The sequence below is a fragment of the Pituophis catenifer genome, unplaced genomic scaffold (genome assembly GCF_029215685.1).
Source record: "Pituophis catenifer annectens isolate HBS135680 unplaced genomic scaffold, rPitCat1.0.hap2 SCAF_1, whole genome shotgun sequence".
Lineage (NCBI taxonomy): Eukaryota > Metazoa > Chordata > Lepidosauria > Squamata > Colubridae > Pituophis > Pituophis catenifer.
Genome location: NW_027256881.1, coordinates 3,384,479 through 3,407,025, shown reverse-complemented (window position 1 = coordinate 3,407,025; position 22,547 = coordinate 3,384,479). Strand labels below are relative to the sequence as shown.

Below are 22,547 nucleotides of genomic sequence, written 5' to 3'. Positions count from 1 at the left end.
AGGCTCCTATATATATATAGAGAGAGAGAGATATTTCTGCTGAAAGAGTGAGTTGGAAGTCGTCACCGTGACTCAGAAGCTGAAGCTGCAGCTGGGACTCTGTTTAATGTCTGGAAAAAGGATGAAGGCAAGCACATTTTCAAAACAACTTCCCCAGAATTTATTTATTTTTTTTAAATTGACAACAGACAACCAACAAGTCACACACACAGGGATTCTGAAGCTCCTTTTTCTTCAGAAAGAGTTGATATCATACTTTTTTTTTCCTTGAGAGCTTATGATATCAGAGAAGAAGTTTCTTTTTCAAGAAACTGACTCTGTTTGGGAGGCTTTAAAAATGTGATAAATCAATCAACCGCCAATACAGGCACTCCTCGATTTATAGGAGTTTGTTTAGTGACCGTTCAAAGTTACAACGGCACTGGAAAAAAGTGACATAGGACCATTCTTCACGCTTACAACCGTTGCAGCCTCCCCATGGTCATGGGATCAAAATTCAAATGCTTGGCAACTGGCTGGTATTTATGACGGTTGCGATGCCCTGGGGTCATGCAAACACCTTTTGTGGCCTTCTGACCAGCACAGCCAATGCGGAAGCCTGATTCACTTAGCAACAGTGGCAAGAGAGGTTGTAAAATGGGGCAAAAATCACTTAACAAATATTTCGCTTAGCAACAGAAATTTTGGACTCAATTGGAGTTTTAAGTCGAGGACTTCCTATAAAGATAAAGAGAGATGGATGGATATAGAAATGAGATAGAAATAGAGTTGGATTGAGTGGATGGATGGATGGATGGATGGATGGATGGATGGATGGATGGAGATAGACAGACAGACAGACAAACAGGGATGGATGGTTAGATATAGAGATAGAGGAGATATAAATAGTTGGATATATGGATGGATGGATGGATAAGAGAGAGAGATAAGTAGGTAGGTAGATAAATAGATAAGGTAGGTAGGTAGAGATAGATAGATAGATGATAGATAGATAGATAGATAGATGATAGATAGATAGATAGATAGATAGATGATAGATAGATAGATAGATAGATAGATAGATAGATAGATAGATAGATAGATAAGGTAGGTAGAGAGAAAGATAGATAGATAAGGTAGGTATAGATAAGGTAGGTAGATAGGTAGATAGATAAGGTAGGTAGATAGATAAGGTAGGTAGGTAGATAGAGATAAGGTAGGTAGATAGATTAGGTAGATAGAAATAGATAGGTAGATAAGGTAGGTAGGTAGAGAGAGATAAGTAGGTAGATAGATAAGGTGGATGGATGGATGGATGGATGGATGGATAGATAAGAGAGAGAGAGAGAGATAAGATAGGTAGGTAGATAAATAGATAAGGTAGGTAGATAGGTAGGTAGGTAGGTAGAGATAGATAGATAGATAGATAGATAGATAGATAGATAGATAGATAGATAGATAGGGTATGTAGAGAGATAAAGATAGATAAGGTAGGTATAGATTAGGTAGATAGGGAGAGAGATAAGGTAGATAGATAAGGTAGGTAGGTAGAGAGAGATAAGATAGGTAGATACATTAGGTAGATAGAAATAGGTAGATAAGGTAGGTAGGTAGGTAGGTAGAAAGAGAGATAAGTAGGTAGATAAGGTGGATGGATGGATGGATGGATGGATGGATGGATGGATGGATGGATGGATGGATAGATAGATAGATAGATAGATAGATAGATAGAAGCCACTTGCTGTGCCCACAGTGCTCTCACATGATCGCCCCAAGGTGAGTAGCCATCTGAACACCAGAACCGAGTCTTAAGTAGCTCTGGGGAGGTCCGTTGTAACTTTGAACAGTCACTAAGCGAGGACAGCCCCTCTTGCTTTCTTTCTTTCTTCCATTCAGACAGGAAGGTTTTGTCACTCCTAAATGCAAACAGGTGGGACTGGATACATCTGCTGATGGCATGTTCTGAACATGCCGCCTTCCTCCGAACCTCAACAACCAACTTTCCACGTGTTTTCACTGGGTGGGCCTGGTGCATTCCGTTTATACAGCCATCGCGGAAATATAACCGTTCCTCGCAGTTTCAAATCCCTTGTTCACCTAGGAGCACCTGAGCACAGGTGACGACGATGAATGGTTAGGTTATAAGAGGGCGTCCAAATTTAGACAGCTCCAGCGATCAAGTCTTTGATGAATGCTCTAGCAGGGCATCTGTTTCACATGGCATCATGTGTTCAGCACGCGTTCTGTTTTGCAACCTCACGGCATGTGACTGGACGAATTCAGGGAAAGTTCATTTCTAGTGCAAAAGAAAAAAAAACCTTTTTATTTTTCCCTTCTGTTAGCAACGCGAAGCCAAAACAGTCTTCCATTTATTTTATTTTATTTTTTACAGTGGAAAACACATTTGTTTTCCCTTTATTTTATTTTATTTTTTTATTTTTTGTAAATGACATCATCAAAACCCAAGAAGCTGCTGCAAATTAATTGCTTAGCCAGGAAGAAGTAAGTCGGTTTTCTGGCTCGGTTTTCCAGCTTCTTTCTTCCAGCAAGCTGTCAGATTTCCACCCATTTATACTCATTTCTTTTGTCTTCCCTGAAAATAAGCGTTGCTAAGAAGGGGCAGCTTCCTCTTCGCCCCGCAGAATTCCTCCATCAATCCTGTTGAGCCAGCCACGGCATGACAAGGCATTCACTTAATCAAAAAAATAATATTCTTTTTTCACAAGTTAGCGTTCCCAAATGTGCTGGAAAAGCATTTTTCCAGAATCCCCAATCGGCACGAAGTAAACTGGATTAAATCAAGGAGAAGTACAGGGGGTTTTCCTTTCTTATTTTTATTTCCAAGTAGTCCTCGACTTAAGACCTCAGTTGAGCCCAAAATTTATGTTGCTAAGCGAGATATTTGTTAAGTGAACTTTAAAGAGGAATTTCGTGTATAGGGAGTCCTCAATTTACGACCTCAATTGAGCCCAAAATTTCTGTTGTAAATGAAATAAATGCTTGTTAAATGAGCTTTGCCTCATTTTACAACCTTACTTGCCACAATTGCTAAGTGCATCGCTTCAATTCAGGGTGAAATGCTTCCGGTTCCGACCGGATCATCCGATCCGGTAGCGATGGCAGGTGGTGGTTCGGAAAACCGGTAGCAAAAATCCCTGCAAACCCCCCCCTCCCCATGCCCAGCTGAGCAACGCAATCATCAGAGGCTGTTTTTAAAAAAATTTTAAAAGCATTTTTTCTACAACCTCTTCGGCCGAAAAATGCTTTTAAAAGTAAAACAAAAAGCCTCTGATGATCCCACGGCTCAGCTGGGATCGTCAGAGGCTTTTAAAAGGATTTTTTCTACAACCTCTTCGGCCAAAGAGGTTGTAAAAAAAAAATGCTTTTAAAAGCCTCTGATGATCCCAGCTGAGTTGCCTGATCGTCAGAGGCTTTTAAAAGCATTTTTTACAACTTCTTCTGCCGAAGAGGTTGTAGAAAAAATACTTTTAAAAGTAAAAGAAAAAAGAAAAGTTGGCCATGCCCACCCAGTCACATAACCCCCCCCCCCCCACCAAGCCACGCCCACAGAACCTGTAGTAACAAATTTTACATTTCACCACTGCTTCAATTGTTGAATTGAAGAGCCTTGGTAGTGCAGTGGTCTAACGCACCCTGTTATTAAGCTGGTTATTAAGACCAGCTGCCTGCAATTACTGCAGTTTCGAATCTCGCCAGGCTCAAGGTTGACTCAGCCTTCCATCCTTTCTAAGGTAGGTAAATTGAGGACCCAGTTTGTGGGGGCAATAAGCTGACTTTGTATAAATATACAAAAGGATGAAGGCTATTGCTTAGCGCATTGTAAGCCGCCCTGAGTCTCCAGAGAAGGGCGGCATATAAATCAAATTAAAAAAAAAAATTGTTAAGTTAGCAACATGATTGTTAAGCGAATCTGGCTTCTCCCTTGACTGGCCAATCACCAGGAGACAATTGAGTTCTAGTCTCACTTTAGGTATAAAATCTGGCTTGGGTGACTTTGAGCCGATCACTAGGAGACGGTGAATTCTAGTTCTGCCTAATGCATGAAATCCAGCTGGGTGACTTTGGGCCAATTACCAGGAAACTGTGAGTTCTAGTCCCGCCTTAGCCATGAAAGCTGGTTGGGTGACTTTAAGCCAATCACTGGGAGATGATGAGTTCTAGTCCCGCCTTAGTTATGAAAGCCAATTGGTTGTCTTTGGACCAGTCCTTCTCTCTCAGCCCAACCCACCTCACAGGGTTGTTGTTGTTGTTGTGGGGAAAATAGGAAGAGGAAGTTGTTTTGGCTATGTTCACCGCATTGAGTTGTTTGTAAAAATAATGAAGGATACAAACAAACAAACGAAAAATATTCCTACGGAAATTCCATTGAGATGCATCAAATCCCAAAGATGTGATTCTTTTTTTTTCTTTTTTCTTTTTTAATTTGATTTATATGCCGCCCTTCTCCGGAGACTCAGGGCGGCTTACAATGTGCTCAGCAATAGCCTTCATCCTTTTGTATATTTATACAAAGTCAGCTTATTGCCCCCACAAACCGGGTCCTCAATTTACCTACCTTAGAAAGGATGGAAGGCTGAGTCAACCTTGAGCCTTGGCGAGTTTCGAACCTGCAGTAATTGCAGGCAGCTGGTCTTAATAACCAGCTTAATAACAGGGTGCCTTAGACCACTGTACTACCAAGGCTCTTTCTAAGTTACGGGCTCTTTTTCTGTGCTTTTTTAAATTACATTTATTTCTGTTTGCGCTGGTTGTAAAATACTCTCATAGGACCAGACCACAATTTTGTGTGTGTGTGTGTGTGTGTGTGTGTGTGTGTGTGTGAGTGGGGCGGAACCAAATTATCACAGCTCACAAGTGTGTAACCGTAGTTTGCACCTGCTTCTGATGTGGGCAGCTTCGCCTCGGTTTCAACTTTCATTCAACCTGTTTGTGATCTGAACTTGTTTCTTTCAAGCCCACGTTCAGCCTAGTAAATGGTCTGATACGCCGATACCTCCCTTCCCCCCCCCCCCCCGCTTGTCCCTCAGCCCCGTTTAAGCTTCCCCCCTCCCCTGCATCGTGCAGCCTGGCTGGCTTGCTTTGAGTCACTCAATGCCACTTCCTCCTAAGGGGACTATTCTGCGGTGCATCTGCTCCTGACTTGTGGGCTGTCTGCCCAATTTATGAAGATATGCTTGGACGGGTGATGTGCCTTTCGAGCAGGTGGTGCTTTACTTCTCGCCAATTTGCGGTATGTCGTTTCCCTCCACTTCTCCTACGTGGACATCTGCTTAGAATTATCTTCCCCATCTTCTCAGCCCTTTGAGGGAGACCAGCCAAGGAGCAGACCCCACAGGGATCCCCAAAATATGACAATCTCATGGTCAGGTCTGTGAATTGCCTGCCGAAGTTGTGAATGCTCCAAAACTGGAAGTTTTTAAGAAGAGATTGGACAACCGTTTGTCTGAAATGCTATAGGGCCGTGATGGCGTGCCTATGGCACACGTGCCACAGGGGGCACGCAGAGCCATATCTGTGGGCACGCGAGCATTGCCCTAGCTCAGCTCCAGCCCGCATGTGTGCGCTGGCCAGCTGACACTTGGGCCTTTTGGGCCCACTGGAAGTCGGGCAACGGACTGTTTCTGGCCTCCAGGCGAGTGGGGAAGGCCGTTTTCGCCCTCCCCAGGCTCCTAGAAAGCTTCTGGAGCCTGGGGAGGGCAAAAAATGGGCCAACTGGGCCCACCGTGCCATCGCGTGCCAAAAGTGGGGTCGTGCGTGCATGCACAGGGGGCGGGGTGCATTGAATTATGGGTGTGGGCATGTGTGTGCTCGACCCCCCCCCCCGCTGCTTCCCCTGCTTTTGGCACATGATGGCAAAAAAGTTAGCCATCACTGCTATAGGGCGAACCTACGGCACGTGTGCCGGAAGTAGCATGCAGAGCCATCTCTTTGGGCATGCGAGCCGTCGCCTGTTGCTTTTCCAGGTTTCAGCGCGCCGGCCAGGTGGTCTTCACGCGCGTGCATGCCAGTGGTGGGTTTCAAAAAATTTTACTACCCGTTCTGTAGGTGTGGCTTGGTGGGCGTGGCAGGGGAAGGTGACTGCAAAATCCCCATTTCCCCCCGATCAGCTGGGACTCCTGAGGCAGAGAATAGATGGGGGTGGGGCCAGTCAGAATTTTTACTACTGGTTCTCCGAACTACTCAAAATTTCCGCTACCGGTTCTCCAGAACTGGTCAGAACCTGCTGAAACCCACCTCTGGTGCAATGGCACTGGCCAGCTGGTCTTCGCGTGCGCATACACGCCAGAAACCAGAAGACCAGGTAGCCGGTGCGCATGTGCGTGGCGAAAACTGGAAGATCATGTTCCTGGCGCGCATGTGCAGTGGGTGGCTGCTTTTCCAGTTTCCGGCATGCGCGTGTGGGCTCCCGTTTCAGCACTCGGTGCCAAAAAGGTTCGCCAACACTGGTATAGGGTTTGTTGCCTGAGCAGAGGGTTGGACTAGAAGACCTCCAAGGTCCCTTCCAACTCTGTTATTCTGAATCTTAAAAGTCTTCTCAAAGATTCAGTAATTCAGATAGAGTCAGTCTATCTATCTACCTACCTACCATCATATCTCTCTCACTCTCTCGCTGTCGCTTTCTCCTTTCCTCCCTCCATCCATCCCTGACTATGTTACCTATTGGGGCAATGAAATGTCTGCAAGAAAACCACCACACTCAGGACCAAGGACCCCACAGAAGCATAAGGTATCGCTGTCACCTTTATATACACCACCTCTGTTGTGGTCCACCAGCAGCCTGCAGACCTGGCAGCGGAGTCGGACAGTGAGGAGGCTGGGGGAGGACAATGGGCCATTCCTGGAGGCTGGGGAAGGCCCGGATGAGACCTCTGCGTCGGAAGCAGAAATGGGGCCAGGGCCATCTGGGAGCGATGCGTGTACTCCGGAGCCTCCAGAGGCGGACAGCAGAGAGGCAGAGGAACAGGAGGAGCCTATCCCTAGTGCACGCATGCGCAGAGCTGCCAGAAGGCAAGAGCAGCTGAAGCAAAAGGGACGACTCAGGAGTAAGGCCAGGAGATGATTGGCCCCTCCCATAAGGCTTAAAAGAGAAGCAACGAGCCGTTGGGTTCTTTGTAGAAAAGCAACGTTGATTCCAGTGCTTCTTGTCAGCGTCTCTTGAACTTTGTGGGGTTTTTGCCAAGAAAAGCCTTTGGCAGGGGGTGGGGGAGGGGGCTGTTCCGTGAAAACATTTCGCTTCTCATCCAAGAAGGTTTAACAGATTAACAGAGTTGGAAGGGTCATCTAGTCCAACTCCCGCCCAAGCGGTCATCTAGTCCAACCCCCGCCCAAGCAGGAGACCCTACACCATTTCTGACAGACAGCAGTCCAGTCTCTTCTTGAAAGCCTCCAGTGATGAAGCTGCCACAACTTCCGAAGGCAACTTCTGTTCCATGGGTTGATTGTTCTCACTGTCAGAAAATTTATCCTTATTTCCAGGTTGAATCTCTCCTTGGTCAGTTTCCATCCATTATTCCTTGTCTGGCCTTCAGGTGCTTTGGAGAATAGCTTGACCCCCTCCTCTCTGGGGCAGCCCCTCCAATATTGGAAAACTGCTATCATGTCTCCCCTGGTCCTTCTCTTCGCTATACTACCTATGCCCAGTTCCTGCAACCATTCATCGCATGTTTTAGCCTCCAGTCCCCTAATCATCTTGGTAGCTCTTCCCTGCACTCTTTCTACCGTTGGAAGGGATCTTAGAGGTCTTCTAGTCCAACCCCCTGCTTAGGCAAGAAACCCTACACCACTTCAGACAAATGGTTATCCATTTTGGTTTCAATTGTGATCATAAGTAGAGGACTACCTGTATTTAAAATTAGTGAACTTACCGGGGAAATGTGGATTGCTTTTTTTCTCTCCTCTCTCTCAAAACTGGTGGTCATCCATTCAAGTTAAATGAGAGGAGATTCAGAATTAGAATAGAATAGAACAACAGAGTTGGAAGGCAGCTTGGAGGTCTTCTAGTCTAACTCTGCTCAGGCAGGAAATCCTACCCCATTTCAGACAAATGGTTGTCCAATCTCTTCTTAAAAACTTCCAGTGTTGGAGCATTTACAACTTCTGGAGGCAACTTTTGTTCCACTGATTAATTGTTCTAACTGTCAGGAAATTTCTCCTTAGTTCTAAGTTGCTTCTCTCCTTGATTAGTTTCCACCCATTGCTTCTTCTCCTGACTTCAGGTGGTTTGGAGAATAGCTTAGCCCCCTCCTCTCTATGGCAGCCCCTCAAATATTGGAAGATGCTATCATATCTCCCCTGGTCTTGGATGAGAAGCGAAAGGTTTTCAAGGGGGAAAACAAAAAACCAAGAAAGTCCAATTAATTGCCTTTTGAAAAGCACCTTTGGGACGGTCTACAGAGATCATTCTCATGCCCCAGAAAACTTTCTCTCGCCCCCCCACCACCTTTCAAACTCTTTTTTTAAAAAAAAAACAAACAATTTTTTTATTTTAAAACAAAGACAAAACATAAAACCATCATCATTCCAAATAATTTCAGACACCTTTCAAACTCTTGAACCAGAGGTCTCCGCTCTGCCCCTCCTCCTTGTTGAGTTGGCTTTCTCATTCAAACAGGAATTTTCCACCTTTCAGAGCCGAGGGACTACTTTCTCCGTATCGCCCCCATACGGGAAGAGAAGACAAACCACCAGGATGTTTGCGGTGGCAAGTATTTTTTTGAACAGCACGGAGAGAGGCGAGTGTGTGCCTATCAAAATAGCCCCGATGATTCTTTTTATTTTTTATTTTTTTGCAAGCCAAGAGAAAGGAGCCACAATGGGTCCTCCAAGCAGCTGCCAAGAAAACAAAGGGAAACTCAACGGCTAAAGAGCGGCTCAAAAAAAGGGGCACCTATAAAAGAATGGGTCGGCTGGACGGAAGACACCTGCCGGTGGTGGGGTCCTCCGGACAGCTGTCCCGATTGTTTGTTACACCTTTCCTGCGATTTAAAGGCACCGCTTGAATTCGGGCCAAGCTTCCTGTTCCGTTAACCTTTGATTAGCCAGATGGCCAGTGCTGATTTCTGCCTGTATATCATACACACACATAACCTCCCAAGTTGTGAGTTGACCGCCAAGGGTGACACGGGCTGGTTTTTGGCCCCGAGGCGAAAAATAAATAATAATAATTTTAAAAAATAATTGTTTCTCCCACCTGGCAGAAGCAAAGTTGCAGCCTGGCTGGGGATAATTTCCTGTTGTTCCTGATCTCAGCCGTCTGATTTAGTGCTGACCTTGTCTGGAATCCAAATGTTTGGGGCTGGACTGGGAAGGGGACTTTGTGGTCACCGGTCCCTTTGGATGGTTGAAGTCTAATATATCTCGTGCACCTTGCTGGCTACCTTGAAAAGGGGCCGGGGGGGGGGCTTATCTTCCTGGAGCCCCCCCCTTCCTACTCCCAATCCTACACTGCTTTCGGGGACACAACCAGTGCTGGGATTCAGCTGGTTCGTGCCAGTTCGTGCGAACCGGTTGTTAAATTACTGGCTGGCCCCACCCCACCCTTTCCAGGAGTCCGCACGCGCCCCATTTTGGTTCCCAGGTACGTGCAGGGAGGCCTACTAGGCCCAAAACGGGGCATGGGGGATGCGGCGCAGCCCCCCCCCCCCGGTGCCCCTTTTTGACTCCCAGGAGGCTGCAGGGGAGCCTACTAGGCCCAAAACAGGGCACTGGTGGGTGCGCTCCTCCATGGCCCGTTTTTGCTCCCAGGGGGGTGCAGGAGGCCGAGTGCTGCCTGGCACACCCCCTGGCCATGCCCACCATGGCCACGCCCACCCAGACAGTAATTAGGGCAGAGAATTGTTAAATTACTTGAATCCCACCACTGGACACAACTTCAGAAAGATAGCATGTGACAGTGAGAATTGAGCAGGGGGCAGCCAAGGGTTTTCACCTTGAATTTAAAAAGTTTCAAAAGTTTCTGATCTTGGTTGTTTTCTTGCAGACGTTTCATTACCCAACTAGGTAACATCATCAGTGCTAGGAGGGAGTGGGGTTTGGGAAGAGGAGGAGGAAAAGGACTGTGGAATCTTTGGTGCTCTCTGAGCTTGGTTGTTTTCTTGCAGACGTTTCATTACCCAACTAGGTAACATCATCAGTGATAGAAGAGAGTAGGGTTGGATCATTGTTTATATATCAATAGCTTGTCCTGTTGGTGTTAGTGGGAATTTCTTTGTTGTTCTTTGATTAGGTTGTTGTTTATTGTTAGTTTCTTTGTCTGAATTGGCAGTTCCTTGATTGGGCCAACTCTAATTTGTTTCTAGGCCAATTCTAATTTGTTCCTCTAAGAACACTAGAATGTTGGTTAATAATTGCAAATTATTCCAATTATTTTATTGTTATCATATTGTTTTATTATTTGTCTGGCCAGAACGGAACAGAGAAAGCACAAACCGTTTAGTGCATTTAAGAAAACTTGTATCCACACAACATAATACAGGTACTCCTCAACTTACAACACAATTATTGAGACCAAAATTTCTGTTGTTAGTGTGATTTTTTTTTTTAAGTGAGCATTGCCGCATTTTTACGACCTTCCTTGCTTCATTTGTTAAGTGAATCACCGCAGTGGATAAAATAGTAACCTGGTTGTTAAGTGAATCTGGCTTCCCCCTTGACTTTGCTTGTCTGAAGGTCACAAAAGAGGATCACATGACCTTGGGACACAGCAACGGTCATAAGTATGAACCAGTTGCCAAGTGTCTGAATTTTGATCACACGATCATGGGGGATACTGCAAAGGTCGCGACTGTGAAAAACGGTCATAAGTCACTTTTTTCAGTGCCGTTGTCACTTCAAACGGACAGTAAATGAACTGTTGTATGTCGAGGACTACCTGTATATCTTGGCAGTGGTTTAGACCAGTGTTTCTCAGTGTTAGCAACTGAAAGATGTGTGGACTTCAACTCCCAGAATTCCCCAGCCAGCTTGGCTGGCTGGAGGATTCTGGGAGTTGAAGTCCACACATCTTTCAGCCAAGCTGGCTATGGGATTCTGGGAGTTGAAGTCCACACATCTTTCAGCCAGGCTGGCTATGGGATTCTGGGAGTTGAAGTCCACACATCTTTCAGCCAGGCTGGCTGGGGGATTCTGGGAGTTGAAGTCCACACATCTTTCAGCCAGGCTGGCTGGGGGATTCTGGGAGTTGAAGTCCACATATTTTAAGTAGCTAAGACCGAGAAACACTGATTTAGACTGCAAAGACAATTGCCAAAGATCTTTGTTGCGTCTACAAAATGGCAGGCGGCGACCGATGAACCGCAGGCATATCAGAATTCCGTGTCTCCGGCTGAACTCCCGAGGTTGGAAATTTGCTTAAATGCTGTATTTGCTTAATTGACGTTCATGCGCTTGTAGTCAACTTCCGATGAGGTCATGGTACGGGTCGGTCATTCGCACTTTGCACAGGAGGGAGGGAAAAAAGGCAAGAGGCAAAGTAGATAAACACGACCGTTTTTATTGAAAGGTTTGAACGACCTCGGTTACAACCTAATTATATACCCTCTTCGTAATCCTAAAAATAAACTGGTTTTTATTTGCACAATCCAAAGCTGACTGATTTCAGTAGCAGAAAATCAGCAGCGCCGGTACTAAAACGTCTCTCCGAAAACTGAATTTCGTTTCTTTCCCGGTAATTAATCTAGTTTAATCTTTCCCACGGCGGTGAAGCTGTTTTTTGCAGCTCTGAACGTAATAAACAAATTGTATTGCGTCGTCCTTACAACCTTACAGGTAGTCCTCAGTTTACAACTATTCATTTAGTGACCATTTGAAATCAGAACAGCACTGAAGAAAGGGACTTACGACCGTTTTTCACACTTAACGACTGTTGGCAGCATTCCCCATGGTGATGAGAACAAAGTTCAGATGCTTGGAAACTGGCTCATATTTATGGACATTGTGGTTGGTAGAAATCCACAGTTTGCCTTCTGTGGAGGCCTTGCTGAATCTGGAAGGGGGTTTTTTGGAGGGTCAGACATGGATCATCTGAACCAATGGTGGGTTCCTCCCGGTTCGGCCCGGTTCGACCGAGCTGGTAGCGGTGACAATATAACGTCACCGAACCGGTTCTCTTTGTTCGGGAGCTGGGCCCTCCCGCCCCGCCCGTGTTATTCTTACCTTTTATTTGGCCCCGCCCCAATCTATTCGCTGCCTCCTGAGTCCCAGCTGATGGCTAGAAAGAAAAAAACTGCTTAAACTCTTGCCGCGGGTTTCAAAGGGCCGCCCTACAGCTGATCAGTGTTAAAAGGCAGTGTGATGGTAGACCGGTGCCTTCTAAAACGAATGGGTAGACCGGGACGCTCGAAAAATAAATGGGTAGACCAGGATGTTCTAAAAACAAATGAGTAGACCGGTACAGCTCTGCAAGCAGTTAAAAGCCTGGTAGACCAGTACCTCTGCTAAATCCTAAAGAATTGTCACATGAGCATCAAGCCACACCCACAAAATAAGCCACGCCCACAGAACCGGTAGTAAAAAAAATTTAGAACCCATCCCTGATCTGAACCTATCCTGGCTGTCGTGTTGCTTGCAGAGGACAGCAGAGGCAATGATAATGGACAGCCAGTCCTTGATTTACAACCACAATGGAGAGTAAAATTTCCATTGCTAAGCAAATAGGTTCATAAGTGAGTCATATTTGATTTTACCTTTTCGCCATGGTTTTTAAGCGAATCACTGCAGATGTTAAGCGAATCATACGGTTGCTAAGCGAATCTGGCTTCCTCCGTTGACTTTGCTTATCAGAAGCTCGCCAAAGGGGGGGGATCACATGACCCTGGGACACTGCATCCGTCATAAATGTGAGGCAGTTGTCAAGCATCCGAATGTAAATCATGTAACAATGGGGATGCTGTAACGGCCATAAGTTTGAAAAACTGACTCAAGTCACTTTTTTCAGGGCTCTTGTAACTTCGAATGGTCACTAAATGAACGGTTGCAGGTTGAGGATTACTGTATTCAAAGTTTCGCGGAAAGATAATTAAGAGAAGAAAATGAGGATTTTCTTTGACACCCTCCTGTCTCCTGCATTTTCTCCTCCAGGGTGCTGGAACAGCCATTGGGGAGCTCCCCCCGTACTTCATGGCCAGGGCAGCCCGACTGTCCGGAGCCGAGCCGGATGATGAGGAGTACCAGGAATTTGAGGAGATGCTAGAACATGCACAAAGCTCACAGGTAAGGAATGCACAGAACAAAAGCATGCCACAAATAGTGCGATGGCAGTGGTTCCTGGCACACCTCGACACACCAGCATTATTATGGCACTTTTAACGTTGTTTCATATGAGAGTCAGGGTTAAAGACGCCGAGTTTGTTTGATGGAAAAACGACAGCCCGTGTTCGAAACCCGAGTGTTACACAATGGGTGAGCCCCCATACCTTGCCTTAGCTCCCACCCACCTAGCAGTTCAAAAGTATGCAGATGTGAACAGATTAATAGGTACCACTTGAGTAGCAAAGTAACAGCATCCATCCCCTCAGCGTATAGCCATGCTGGCCACATGACCCGTGGTTCCTGGCGCACCCTGACACACCAGCATTATTACGGCACTTTTAACATTGCTTCATATGAGAGTCATGGTTAAAGACACTGAGTTTGTTAGCTGGAAAGATGACAGCCCGTGTTCGAAACCCAAGCCTTGCACAAAGGGTGAGCTCCCGTTCCTTGTCTTACCTCCTACCAACCTAGCAGTTCAAAAGCATGCAAATGCGAGTAGATTAATAGGTACCACTTCGGTAGGAAAGTAATAGCATTCCATCCTCCTCGGCGTTGGCCACCTGACCACGGAAATGTCTCTGGACAACTCTACCTCCCTCGACCAGGAAACCGAGATGAGCTCCTCCCCCTAGAATTGGACACGACTGGACAGGGGGAACCTTTATCTTTTATATGAGAGTCGTCAGGCAGGCAGTGGTTTAAGGGGTTGGGGGCTGCAGAGGCCTTCTCAGCCACAGAAACTCCCTGCAGCAGTGGCTCTCAACCTTTTGGGCAGGGACCAGTTCCATGGAGAAAGGTTTTCTGCGGACCGGAGAGGGCATGGTTTTGCATGCTGGCTGCATACCGCAAATGGGGCTTTGGTTTTTTGCGGTTCTTGGCATGCCGCGGACAGCTGAGGAATTGTGGGAATTGTTGAAGTCCACTTGTCTTTAATTGAATCAGAATAAAGCTGGAAGGGACCTTGGAGATCTTCTAGTCCAGCCCTTTGCTCAAGCAGGAGATTCTATACCAGTGACGGCTAACCTTTTTGCTGTCGTGTGCCAAAAATGGGGGGAGCGCGGGGGATTTGCGGGCGGGCGTGCCCACACCCATAATTCAATGCACCCCGCACATGCGTGCGTGACCCCCCCCGCTCCCCCAGCTTTTGGCAAGTGATGGAACAGTGGGCCCGTTTTTCACCCTCCCCAGGCTCCAGAGGCTTTTTAGGAGCCTGGGGAGGGCAAAAACTGCCTTCCCAACCCTCCCGGAGGCTGGAAATAGCCTGTTTCCCGACATCTGGTGGGCCCGGAAGGGCTGAAAATCAGGTGGCTGGCACACACATGCATGTTGGAGCTCAGCTAGGGCAACGCTTGTGTGCCCACAGATATGGCTCCGGGTGTCACCGGTTCGCCATCACGGTTCTATACCATTTCAGACAAGTGACTGTCTGGTCTCTTCTTTAAAAAAAAACAAACCCTCCAATGATAAAGTACCCACAACTTCTAGTGGCAAGCTGTTCCACTGGTTAATTATCGCCACTGTTAGGAAGTTTCTTCTTAATTCCAGGTTGCTTCTCTCCTTGATTAGTTTCCACCCATTGTTTCTTCTCCTGCCTTCAGCCTTGTGCTTTGGAAAATAGGTTGACACCCCCGCACCCCTCTTCCTTGTGGCAGCCCCTCAGATACTGGAATACAGCTATCATGTCACCCCCAGTCCTTCTTTTCTCTAGACTGGCCAAAGCCAAATCCTGCAACCGTCTTTGTACGTTTCAGCAGTTGAATTGCCGTCAACTGGCTAAGACTGTGGGTCTCTCTTGTGGTGGAACTGTTAAAACGACTGGCCAGTCAATGTAAATAAATGCTTAATCGTAATAATGGCTCTGAGTTATGGGGTGCACATTGGAGAACAGGACCCCGAGCTGGGCTGTATTGGGTCCAGTTGTGCACCCCATCTTTGTGTGCTCTTTTGGGGGGGGAGATTGTGTTCTTGATTTCCTGCTGTCCCTGGAGAGAATCACACCTTACTCTAGAAGTCACCGGAGATCTGAGAGCCAGAAAGCCTCCCAACCAGCTAAATCTCACAGATCTGCTCGCTGGCCAACCACGTGCATTTAATCCCCCGGCGAAGAAAGTTTGCATGTTACACCCCAAGGACAGCCAAGCCGGGATTGCTTGAAGGGAGCCAGAGGCAGATCCAGAGACAAGCCTGGCCTGATTATTGTCGGGTCAGGTCCCGGGCGGCTGTGCTCTCTGGCCATTGCTCGATGTGGGGCAGTCAAGGCCCTTCTCTTTGTTGACTCTTCCCCAGTTCTCTCCAGTCCTCTCCCTTGAGGACTGTTGAAAGGGGTTAAAGGCACATCCGAAACTTCAAAGGGACTAAAGATTGCAGAGCAGTTGTTTATCCAGGGAGCCTGGACTAACTTGCTTGCTTACTTACTCCCCCTTCCTCCCTCCCTCCCTCCTTCCTTCCTTCGTTCCTCTCTTTTTCTTTCTTCTCTATCTCCCCAACTTTCTCTTCTTCCCCATTCCTTCTTTCTCTCTCTTCTTTCTTCCTTCCTTCCTTCCTTCTCTCTCTCTCTTTCTTTTCTCACTTCCTCCCTCCCTATTTCTTTCTTTCTCTTTCTTTCTCTCTCTTTCATGCTTTTTCACTTCTTACTTCTTCCTCTCTCCTCCTCCTCTTTCTTTCTCTTTCTTTCTTCCTCTCTTCTCTCTTTCCATCTTTCTCTTCTTCTTCCCTACTAGTTCTTTCTCTCTCTTCTTTGGGTTGCTTTCTTTCTTTCTCTTCTTCTTCTTCTTCCTCTTTCTCTTCTTCCTCTTTCTTTCTTTCTTCCATTCTTTTTCCTTCTTCTCTCTTCTCTCTCTCTCTCTCCCATCTTCTTTCTTTCTCTTCTTCGTCCCTACGTTCTTTCTTCCTTCCTTCCTTCTCTTTCTCTTTCTCTCTCTTTCTCTTCTCACTTCCTCCCTCCCTATTTCTTTCTCTCTCTTTCATGCTTTTTGTCTTCTTCCTTCTTCCTCTCTCTCTCCTCCTCTTTCTTTCTTTCTTTCTCTCCTTCATTCTTTCTCTCTTCTCTCTTTCCATCTTTCTTTCTCTTCTTCCCTACTAGTTCTTTCTCTCTCCTCTTTGTGCTGCTTTCTTTCTTCCTCTTTCCTTCTTTCCTTCTTTCTTTCTTTCTTTTTCCCTCTTCTCTCTCTCTCTCTCCCATCTTCTTTCTTTCTCTTCTTCGTCCCTACGTTCTTTCTTCCTTCCTTCCTTCTCTTTCTCTTTCTCTCTCTTTCTCTTCTCACTTCCTCCCTCCCTATTTCTTTCTCTCTCTTTCATGCTTTTTGTCTTCTTCCTTCTTCCTCTCTCTCTCCTCCTCTTTCTTTCTTTCTTTCTCTCCTTCATTCTTTCTCTCTTCTCTCTTTCCATCTTTCTTTCTCTTCTTCCCTACTAGTTCTTTCTCTCTCCTCTTTGTGCTGCTTTCTTTCTTCCTCTTTCCTTCTTTCCTTCTTTCTTTCTTTCTTTTTCCCTCTTCTCTCCTCTCTCTCTCCCATCTTCTTTCTTCTCTTCTTCCTCCCTATGTTCTCTCTCTTTCTCTCTCTTCCTTTCTTTCTTTCTTTCTTTCTTTCTTTCTTTCTTTCTTTCTTTCTTTCTTTCTTTCTTTCTTTCTTTCTTTCTTTCTTTCTTTCTTTCTTTCTTTCTTTCTTTCTTTCTTTCTTTCCCCTCTGAACATTTTGCTGATTGTGGTTAGTCTGGCCATCACATGATTTCTTTGAAAATTCCCCCTCCCCTCCATTTCCAGTAAACTGTTTGAACAGAGATGACTCAGTATGAAACCAGCTTCCCTGTAACCACAGGACTTGTCAAAAGAATTTGTCAACGTGGACTGGGGTTGGGGAGTGGGGGAGGGGGAGTGTGTGTGTGTGTGTGTGTGTGTGTGTGTGTGTGTGTGTGTGTGTGTGTGTGTTTCTCACATCCAACTTCAGCTTCTGTCTCTTTGGGTTAATAATTACATCATGGGTTCCTAGGAATCACTTCCTGTCAAGGAGAAATGGATGGGCAGTATTTGCAATGGGTTAAATATCATTTAATGACGAACACCATAGGAGAGGCTCTTGAAAAGTTTTTTAGACTTCTGCATTTGTAGAAACTTGCTTCCCCCCCCCTTTTTTTTTTCTTTGTTTTTCTTTTTGGAACGAATCTTTACTTTGGTCTTTGTGGGTTGCCCCAACAAAGAACACAAAGTCCATCGGCCACACCCTACCCAGTTTTACTTTTAAAAATCTTCAAGTGTGATAGGTGAACGGTTTAGCAGGCGGAGTTCCCAGCTGAATGGGCTTGGCGGGAGAGATGCTAAGTTTCTGGGTAAATTATTTGCATTTTTTTTTATATGAACCTTTTTTCCCCCCCTGCCTTTTCACCTAGAGAGAAATTAAGGCGGTAAACCTCACTGTAAGCTCTCATAAAATAACAATTAAAAGTAGTCCTTAAATACTATTTAAAGGATTAAGAGTATTCTAAATAGCATCAGGATTAAAAATAAATAAATAAATGCAGCAGCAATACAATTCTTTAATCGGATTCATCACCAGAGGCAGGCTTTCTGGATAGCAAATTATCAACCTAATGAAAAAAAGACAAGTAATTTGGAGAAGATTGGCAAATTTCCTAACCAGGCTTCAGGGGTCATTGTTCTTTAATTGTCGATTAGGTTTGTAGCCTCTTGTATGATGACTTTTACGTGCCAACATACCAGGTAGGTTCCTCTAACTAAGAAGTGATTAAAAAGGCATGAATTTTACCTTCTGCATTTAATAATAGAAGAACATCGGGAACCAGAGGCCCCTGGGAGAAATTTGCAACAAGAAGGAGCATGCTGACAAAAATTCAACCTGAAAACAGCCCTGCAACCCAATTTCCTGTCTCTGGTGGGTGGGATTGAAAAATTTTAGTTGCTAGGGGGCATGGCCTACTCTGCCTCCTGCACCACGGCCGGGGGGGGGGGGGGTGCTTTCACCCTCCGGAGGCTTTCCTCGAGTCTCCAGGAGGGTGAAAACGGCCTCCTCTGGGCTCCAGAGGCCATAAACAGGCCCGTTTTCAGACTTCTGGTAGGCCCATTTTTCACCCTCTCAGAGCCTCCGCCCTGGCCCTGCGCTTACCTTGCATCCAAAACGGGCCGCATGGAGACTCCTGGGAGGGGTGGGGTGGGTGGGGCCAGCCAGTCCTTGCAACTACCGGTTCGGTGAACCAGATGTAAAATTAGCATCCGGTTCACACGAACCGGCTAAATCCCACCCCGATTGACACTTCAGTTTTAGCATTTCACGTTACGTATTCCTAGCCAAGGTGGGCTCGTTCCGTAAGCCACAATGAAGCAAAAAAAAAAAAACATCAGGGTTTGATTCCTGTTTCGTCAAGCCATGGTTCATGCTTTATTTTGATCGACTTCAGGCCGAGATTCATTGGGGAGGCCACACTCGCCTGCCAGAAGGATTGTTCAAGCAGTATTCACCGTCCGGATGTGTGTCTCGTGTGCGGGCACGTTGCACAACCCACTTATGTATGGAAAGCGTGCCGGGCACACGGAACGAGTTATGTGCTTCGTTGGGAATCTGATTAGTTTTCAGAATTACACGCTGGATGCTCCGGTGCTGTATGTAATTCTTCCCGTAGCCAAGCTTCTGGTTCTCGCTCGGTATAAAAAGCTACTCCAGTTGGCTTCTGAAATCTTTCTCAACACAACACACACACACACACACACACACACACACACACACACACACACACACACACACAGATACAAAGACTTCAGAGCCTCCCCCCATCGCCAGACCGAGTGGACGATTTGGTTGCTTATTCCTCCCTTGCCAGCAGTGGCTTTCCTTAAAATAGTTTGCAAGTTGGCATCACAAAGGCAGGGTTGGAAAAAAAACGATAGAGAAGGAGGCACCATTTTGGAGAAACAGGAAGTGTCCTTCTGGGCTGCTTCCCTTCCCTTCCCAGGACAACGTCCCGATTTGGACCCAAAGCTTGAATTCTCCCACCCCCACCCCCACGCCCGTCATCCCTCCCTTTACCCTGTTCCTTCATTTTCCTTCTTTTCTTTATTGTTCACTCTCAATGGGTGGCCACCAAATGAACCGTCAGTCGTCTGCATGTTGTACATTCCAGACTCCTGAGGGCATTCCTTTTATTTTTTTGCTAAAACAGGCTTGGGTGGATCTGTCTTAACCCTTTCACTTGTTGGGCCAAGGGAGGAGATCAGTCTTGCCTGACTTTGCCTTGTTTTGCCTTCTAGTTTAGTGAAAAGAAGGACCAGGGGTGACGTGATAGCAGTCTTCCAATATTTGAGGGAATTGGGGATCCAGGCAGCTTCCAGCAAATGAGGACGGGGTTCCTTCGGGGGAGGGTGTACAAAACACCTTAATGAGGAAGTGTGAAATTTGAATGCAGGTAGTCCTTGATTTACAGCCACAATTAAGCCCAAAATTTCCATCGCTTAAGCAAGGCAGTTGTTAAGGGAGTTGGGTCCCATTTTACAACCTTTCTTGCCACAGTTGTTAAGTCAAGTCACCGCAGCTGTTAAGTTAGTAACCTGGTTGTTAAGTGAATCTTGGCTTCCCCTGTTGATTTTGCTTGTCCTAAGGTCACAAGAGGGGATCCCGTGAGCCAGTAGTGGGTTTCAAATTTTTTTACTACCGGTTCTGTGGGTTTGGCTTGGTGGGCGTGCCATGGCAGGGGAAGAATACTGTAAAATCTCCATTTCCACCCCACTCCAGGGAAAAGGATACTGCAAAATCCCCATTTCCTCCTGATCAGCTGGGACTTGGGAAGCAGAGAATAGGTGGGGGCGGGGCTTTTTGTGAACACCGATCACATGACCATAGGGGATGCTACAATGGTCATTAAGTGAAAAGCGGCCATCAGACTCTCTTTTTTTCCCAATGCACATTGTCACTTTGGACGGTCACTAAATGAACCGTTTGTAAGTCGAGGGCTACCTGTACGTCAGTTCAATTCAACTTTCAGCAAAATAGAGGATTACATCTGAACCAGATCATAATTGAAGTTAAGCCGGTCCGAAATCCGTAATAAAGATATTTGATCTGAAGTTAAGCCAGCATAAGTCTCTGGCCTACTTAGGCAGCTGCTAGGATCTCATTGCCCAAACTTGCAAGCTTATTTAGGCGTCCCAGACCACCCTTTCAAGTTTTATCAGGGAAAGTACTTTATTTGAAGTACTTTATCTTGTCCTTATCGGGTCAAAAACATTCCCCGGGGAGCTTACATCAGATCAATCACTAACCAAAAGGCCACTTACAAGTACAAGCCTGCAAAGGGCAGAGCGTGAAAGGGAAAAGGGAAGAGGAAAGAGAATGCAAAATGGGAGCCCCTCATTCTCCAAAAAGTCTCGGGAGTTTTTCTGACGACTGCCGTGTTTCCCTGAAAATAAGACCCTGTCTTATATTTTTTTGAAGCCTGAAATAAGCACTTGGCCTTATTGCCATGCACTCAAAAGCCTGATCTTTTGAGTGCCCATTATCAGGGGATGTCTTATTTTGGGGGAAAACAGGGTGTCTGTCTGTCTGTCTGTCTGTCTGTCTGTCTGTCTGTCTGTCTGTCTATCTATCTAATCTATCTATCTATCTATCTATCTATCTATCTATCTATGTATTCATCCATCTATCTTCTTCTTCTTGTACGATTCGTATGACCTTTTTTGCCAGTGATATTAAGTGAATCATTGCGGTTGTTAAATTAGTAACACAATTGTTAAGTGAATTTCACTTCCCCGTTGACTTTTCTTGTGAGAAGATCATAAAAGGGGATCACACAACTCCGGGACACTGCAACCGTCATACATACACGCCAGTTGCCAATCATCCAAATTTTGATTACATGACCAAGGGGATGCTGCAGTGGTCCTAAGTGTTAAAAAACGGTCATAAGTCACTTTTTTCAGTGCCGTTATAACTTCAAACGGTCACTAAACGAATGACTGTAACTTGAGGACTTCCTGTAATTTTTTTTTTTGTAGGTTTTTTTTTTTTTTAAATCGTTGTAAACCACCCAGAGGGACGCGGTGGCTCAGTGGCTAAAATGCCGAGCTTGTCGATCGAAACGTCGGCAGTTCAGCGGTTCAAATCCCTAGTGCCGCGTAACAGGGTGAGCTCCCGTTACTTGTCCCAGCTTCTGCCAACCTAGCAGTTCAAAAGCAGGTAAAAACTGCAAGTAGAAAAATAGGAACCACTTTTGGTGGAAAGATAACAGCGTTCTGTGCGCCTTTGGCGTTGAGTCAAAGGCGCACAGAGACGTCATGGCGCACATGACTACAGAGACGTCTTCGGACAGCGCTGGCTCTTCGGCTTTGAAACGGAGATGAGCACCGCCCCCTAGAGTTGGGAACAACTGGCACATACGTGCGAGGGGAACCTTTACCTATTAAACCACCCAGAGTTATGCCGGTAGGACGGGCAGCTACATAAATCAAACAAAGCAATACATAAATTTTCCAGAATGCGGTCGTGGAGGCCAATTAGAACAGAAGCCTGTCTGTCACACGTGCAGTGTTGACATTTGTTTTGTGAGATTTCAGAGAGCCGTTTCCTCCCTTTTTCTTTTTTTCGTTCCCAACGTGTCGAAAAGTACAAATGATGGCCTGAACGCACGCAGTCCACCAGTTCAAGAAGTGCCTAAGTGAGTGGAGAGGGTGTGTGTGGAAATGACAACACCTCCGTCTCTTTTAGCAGATTCCGAATTGTGTAGCCCTGAAGCATTGCGGATGTGTTAATTGATTTCTACCATTCTAAAAGCAACCCCGTTTTTGTTTTTCCCACTGGCTCGGTCTTTTTAAGTTCCCCCGGCCAAGTTCTTCGCTCTTTTCTTTTGAAATCCTGCTGGTAAGTTATTATCCCAGTGCTGAGTTGTGCGTGAGTGCACACGCGTGTGAGTCAGCTTGTCAGCCGAGCATCTGTCTCTTTCACGGGCTTTTTTTCCCAGCCAACCTGCGAGGGATGATGACTTAACAGGCGAGACAGTTGGTGGTAGAAGTGCTGAGTAATGGATGTGTAAGCCCTGTGTTCTTCCTCCTTCCCCTCCCCTTCCTTCTGACTGCTCCGGCTATCAGCCGAGTACATAATGTTCCCTTTAAAACACTCACACACCTGTTGGCCTGGTGTGAAAGAAAAGGCAAGTTATCTGAAACTAAAGGTATTGTGTTACCTTTGTTAAGCAGATCTGAAAAGCGGGAAGTGAAACTCCTTGCCGAGTGACACATACACTCCTTTTAAAAAAATAGGTATAAAGTTAATTTCTTTGAGTAGTTTTTTCCCCCCTCC

At 46.0% G+C, this 22,547-nt stretch overlaps 1 protein-coding gene across 3 annotated transcripts in view; it reads left to right on the top strand.

Moving 5' to 3' along the window:
• Positions 1-22,547, top strand: part of VMP1 (vacuole membrane protein 1) — a 155,485-nt gene that overhangs the window by 79,788 nt on the left and 53,150 nt on the right. For all 3 annotated transcript variants that reach the window (XM_070932001.1, XM_070932003.1, XM_070932002.1), the window contains exon 7: positions 13,078-13,209. In XM_070932001.1, coding sequence (XP_070788102.1) covers positions 13,078-13,209 — 132 coding nt within the window. The remainder of the gene's footprint in view (positions 1-13,077; positions 13,210-22,547) is intronic.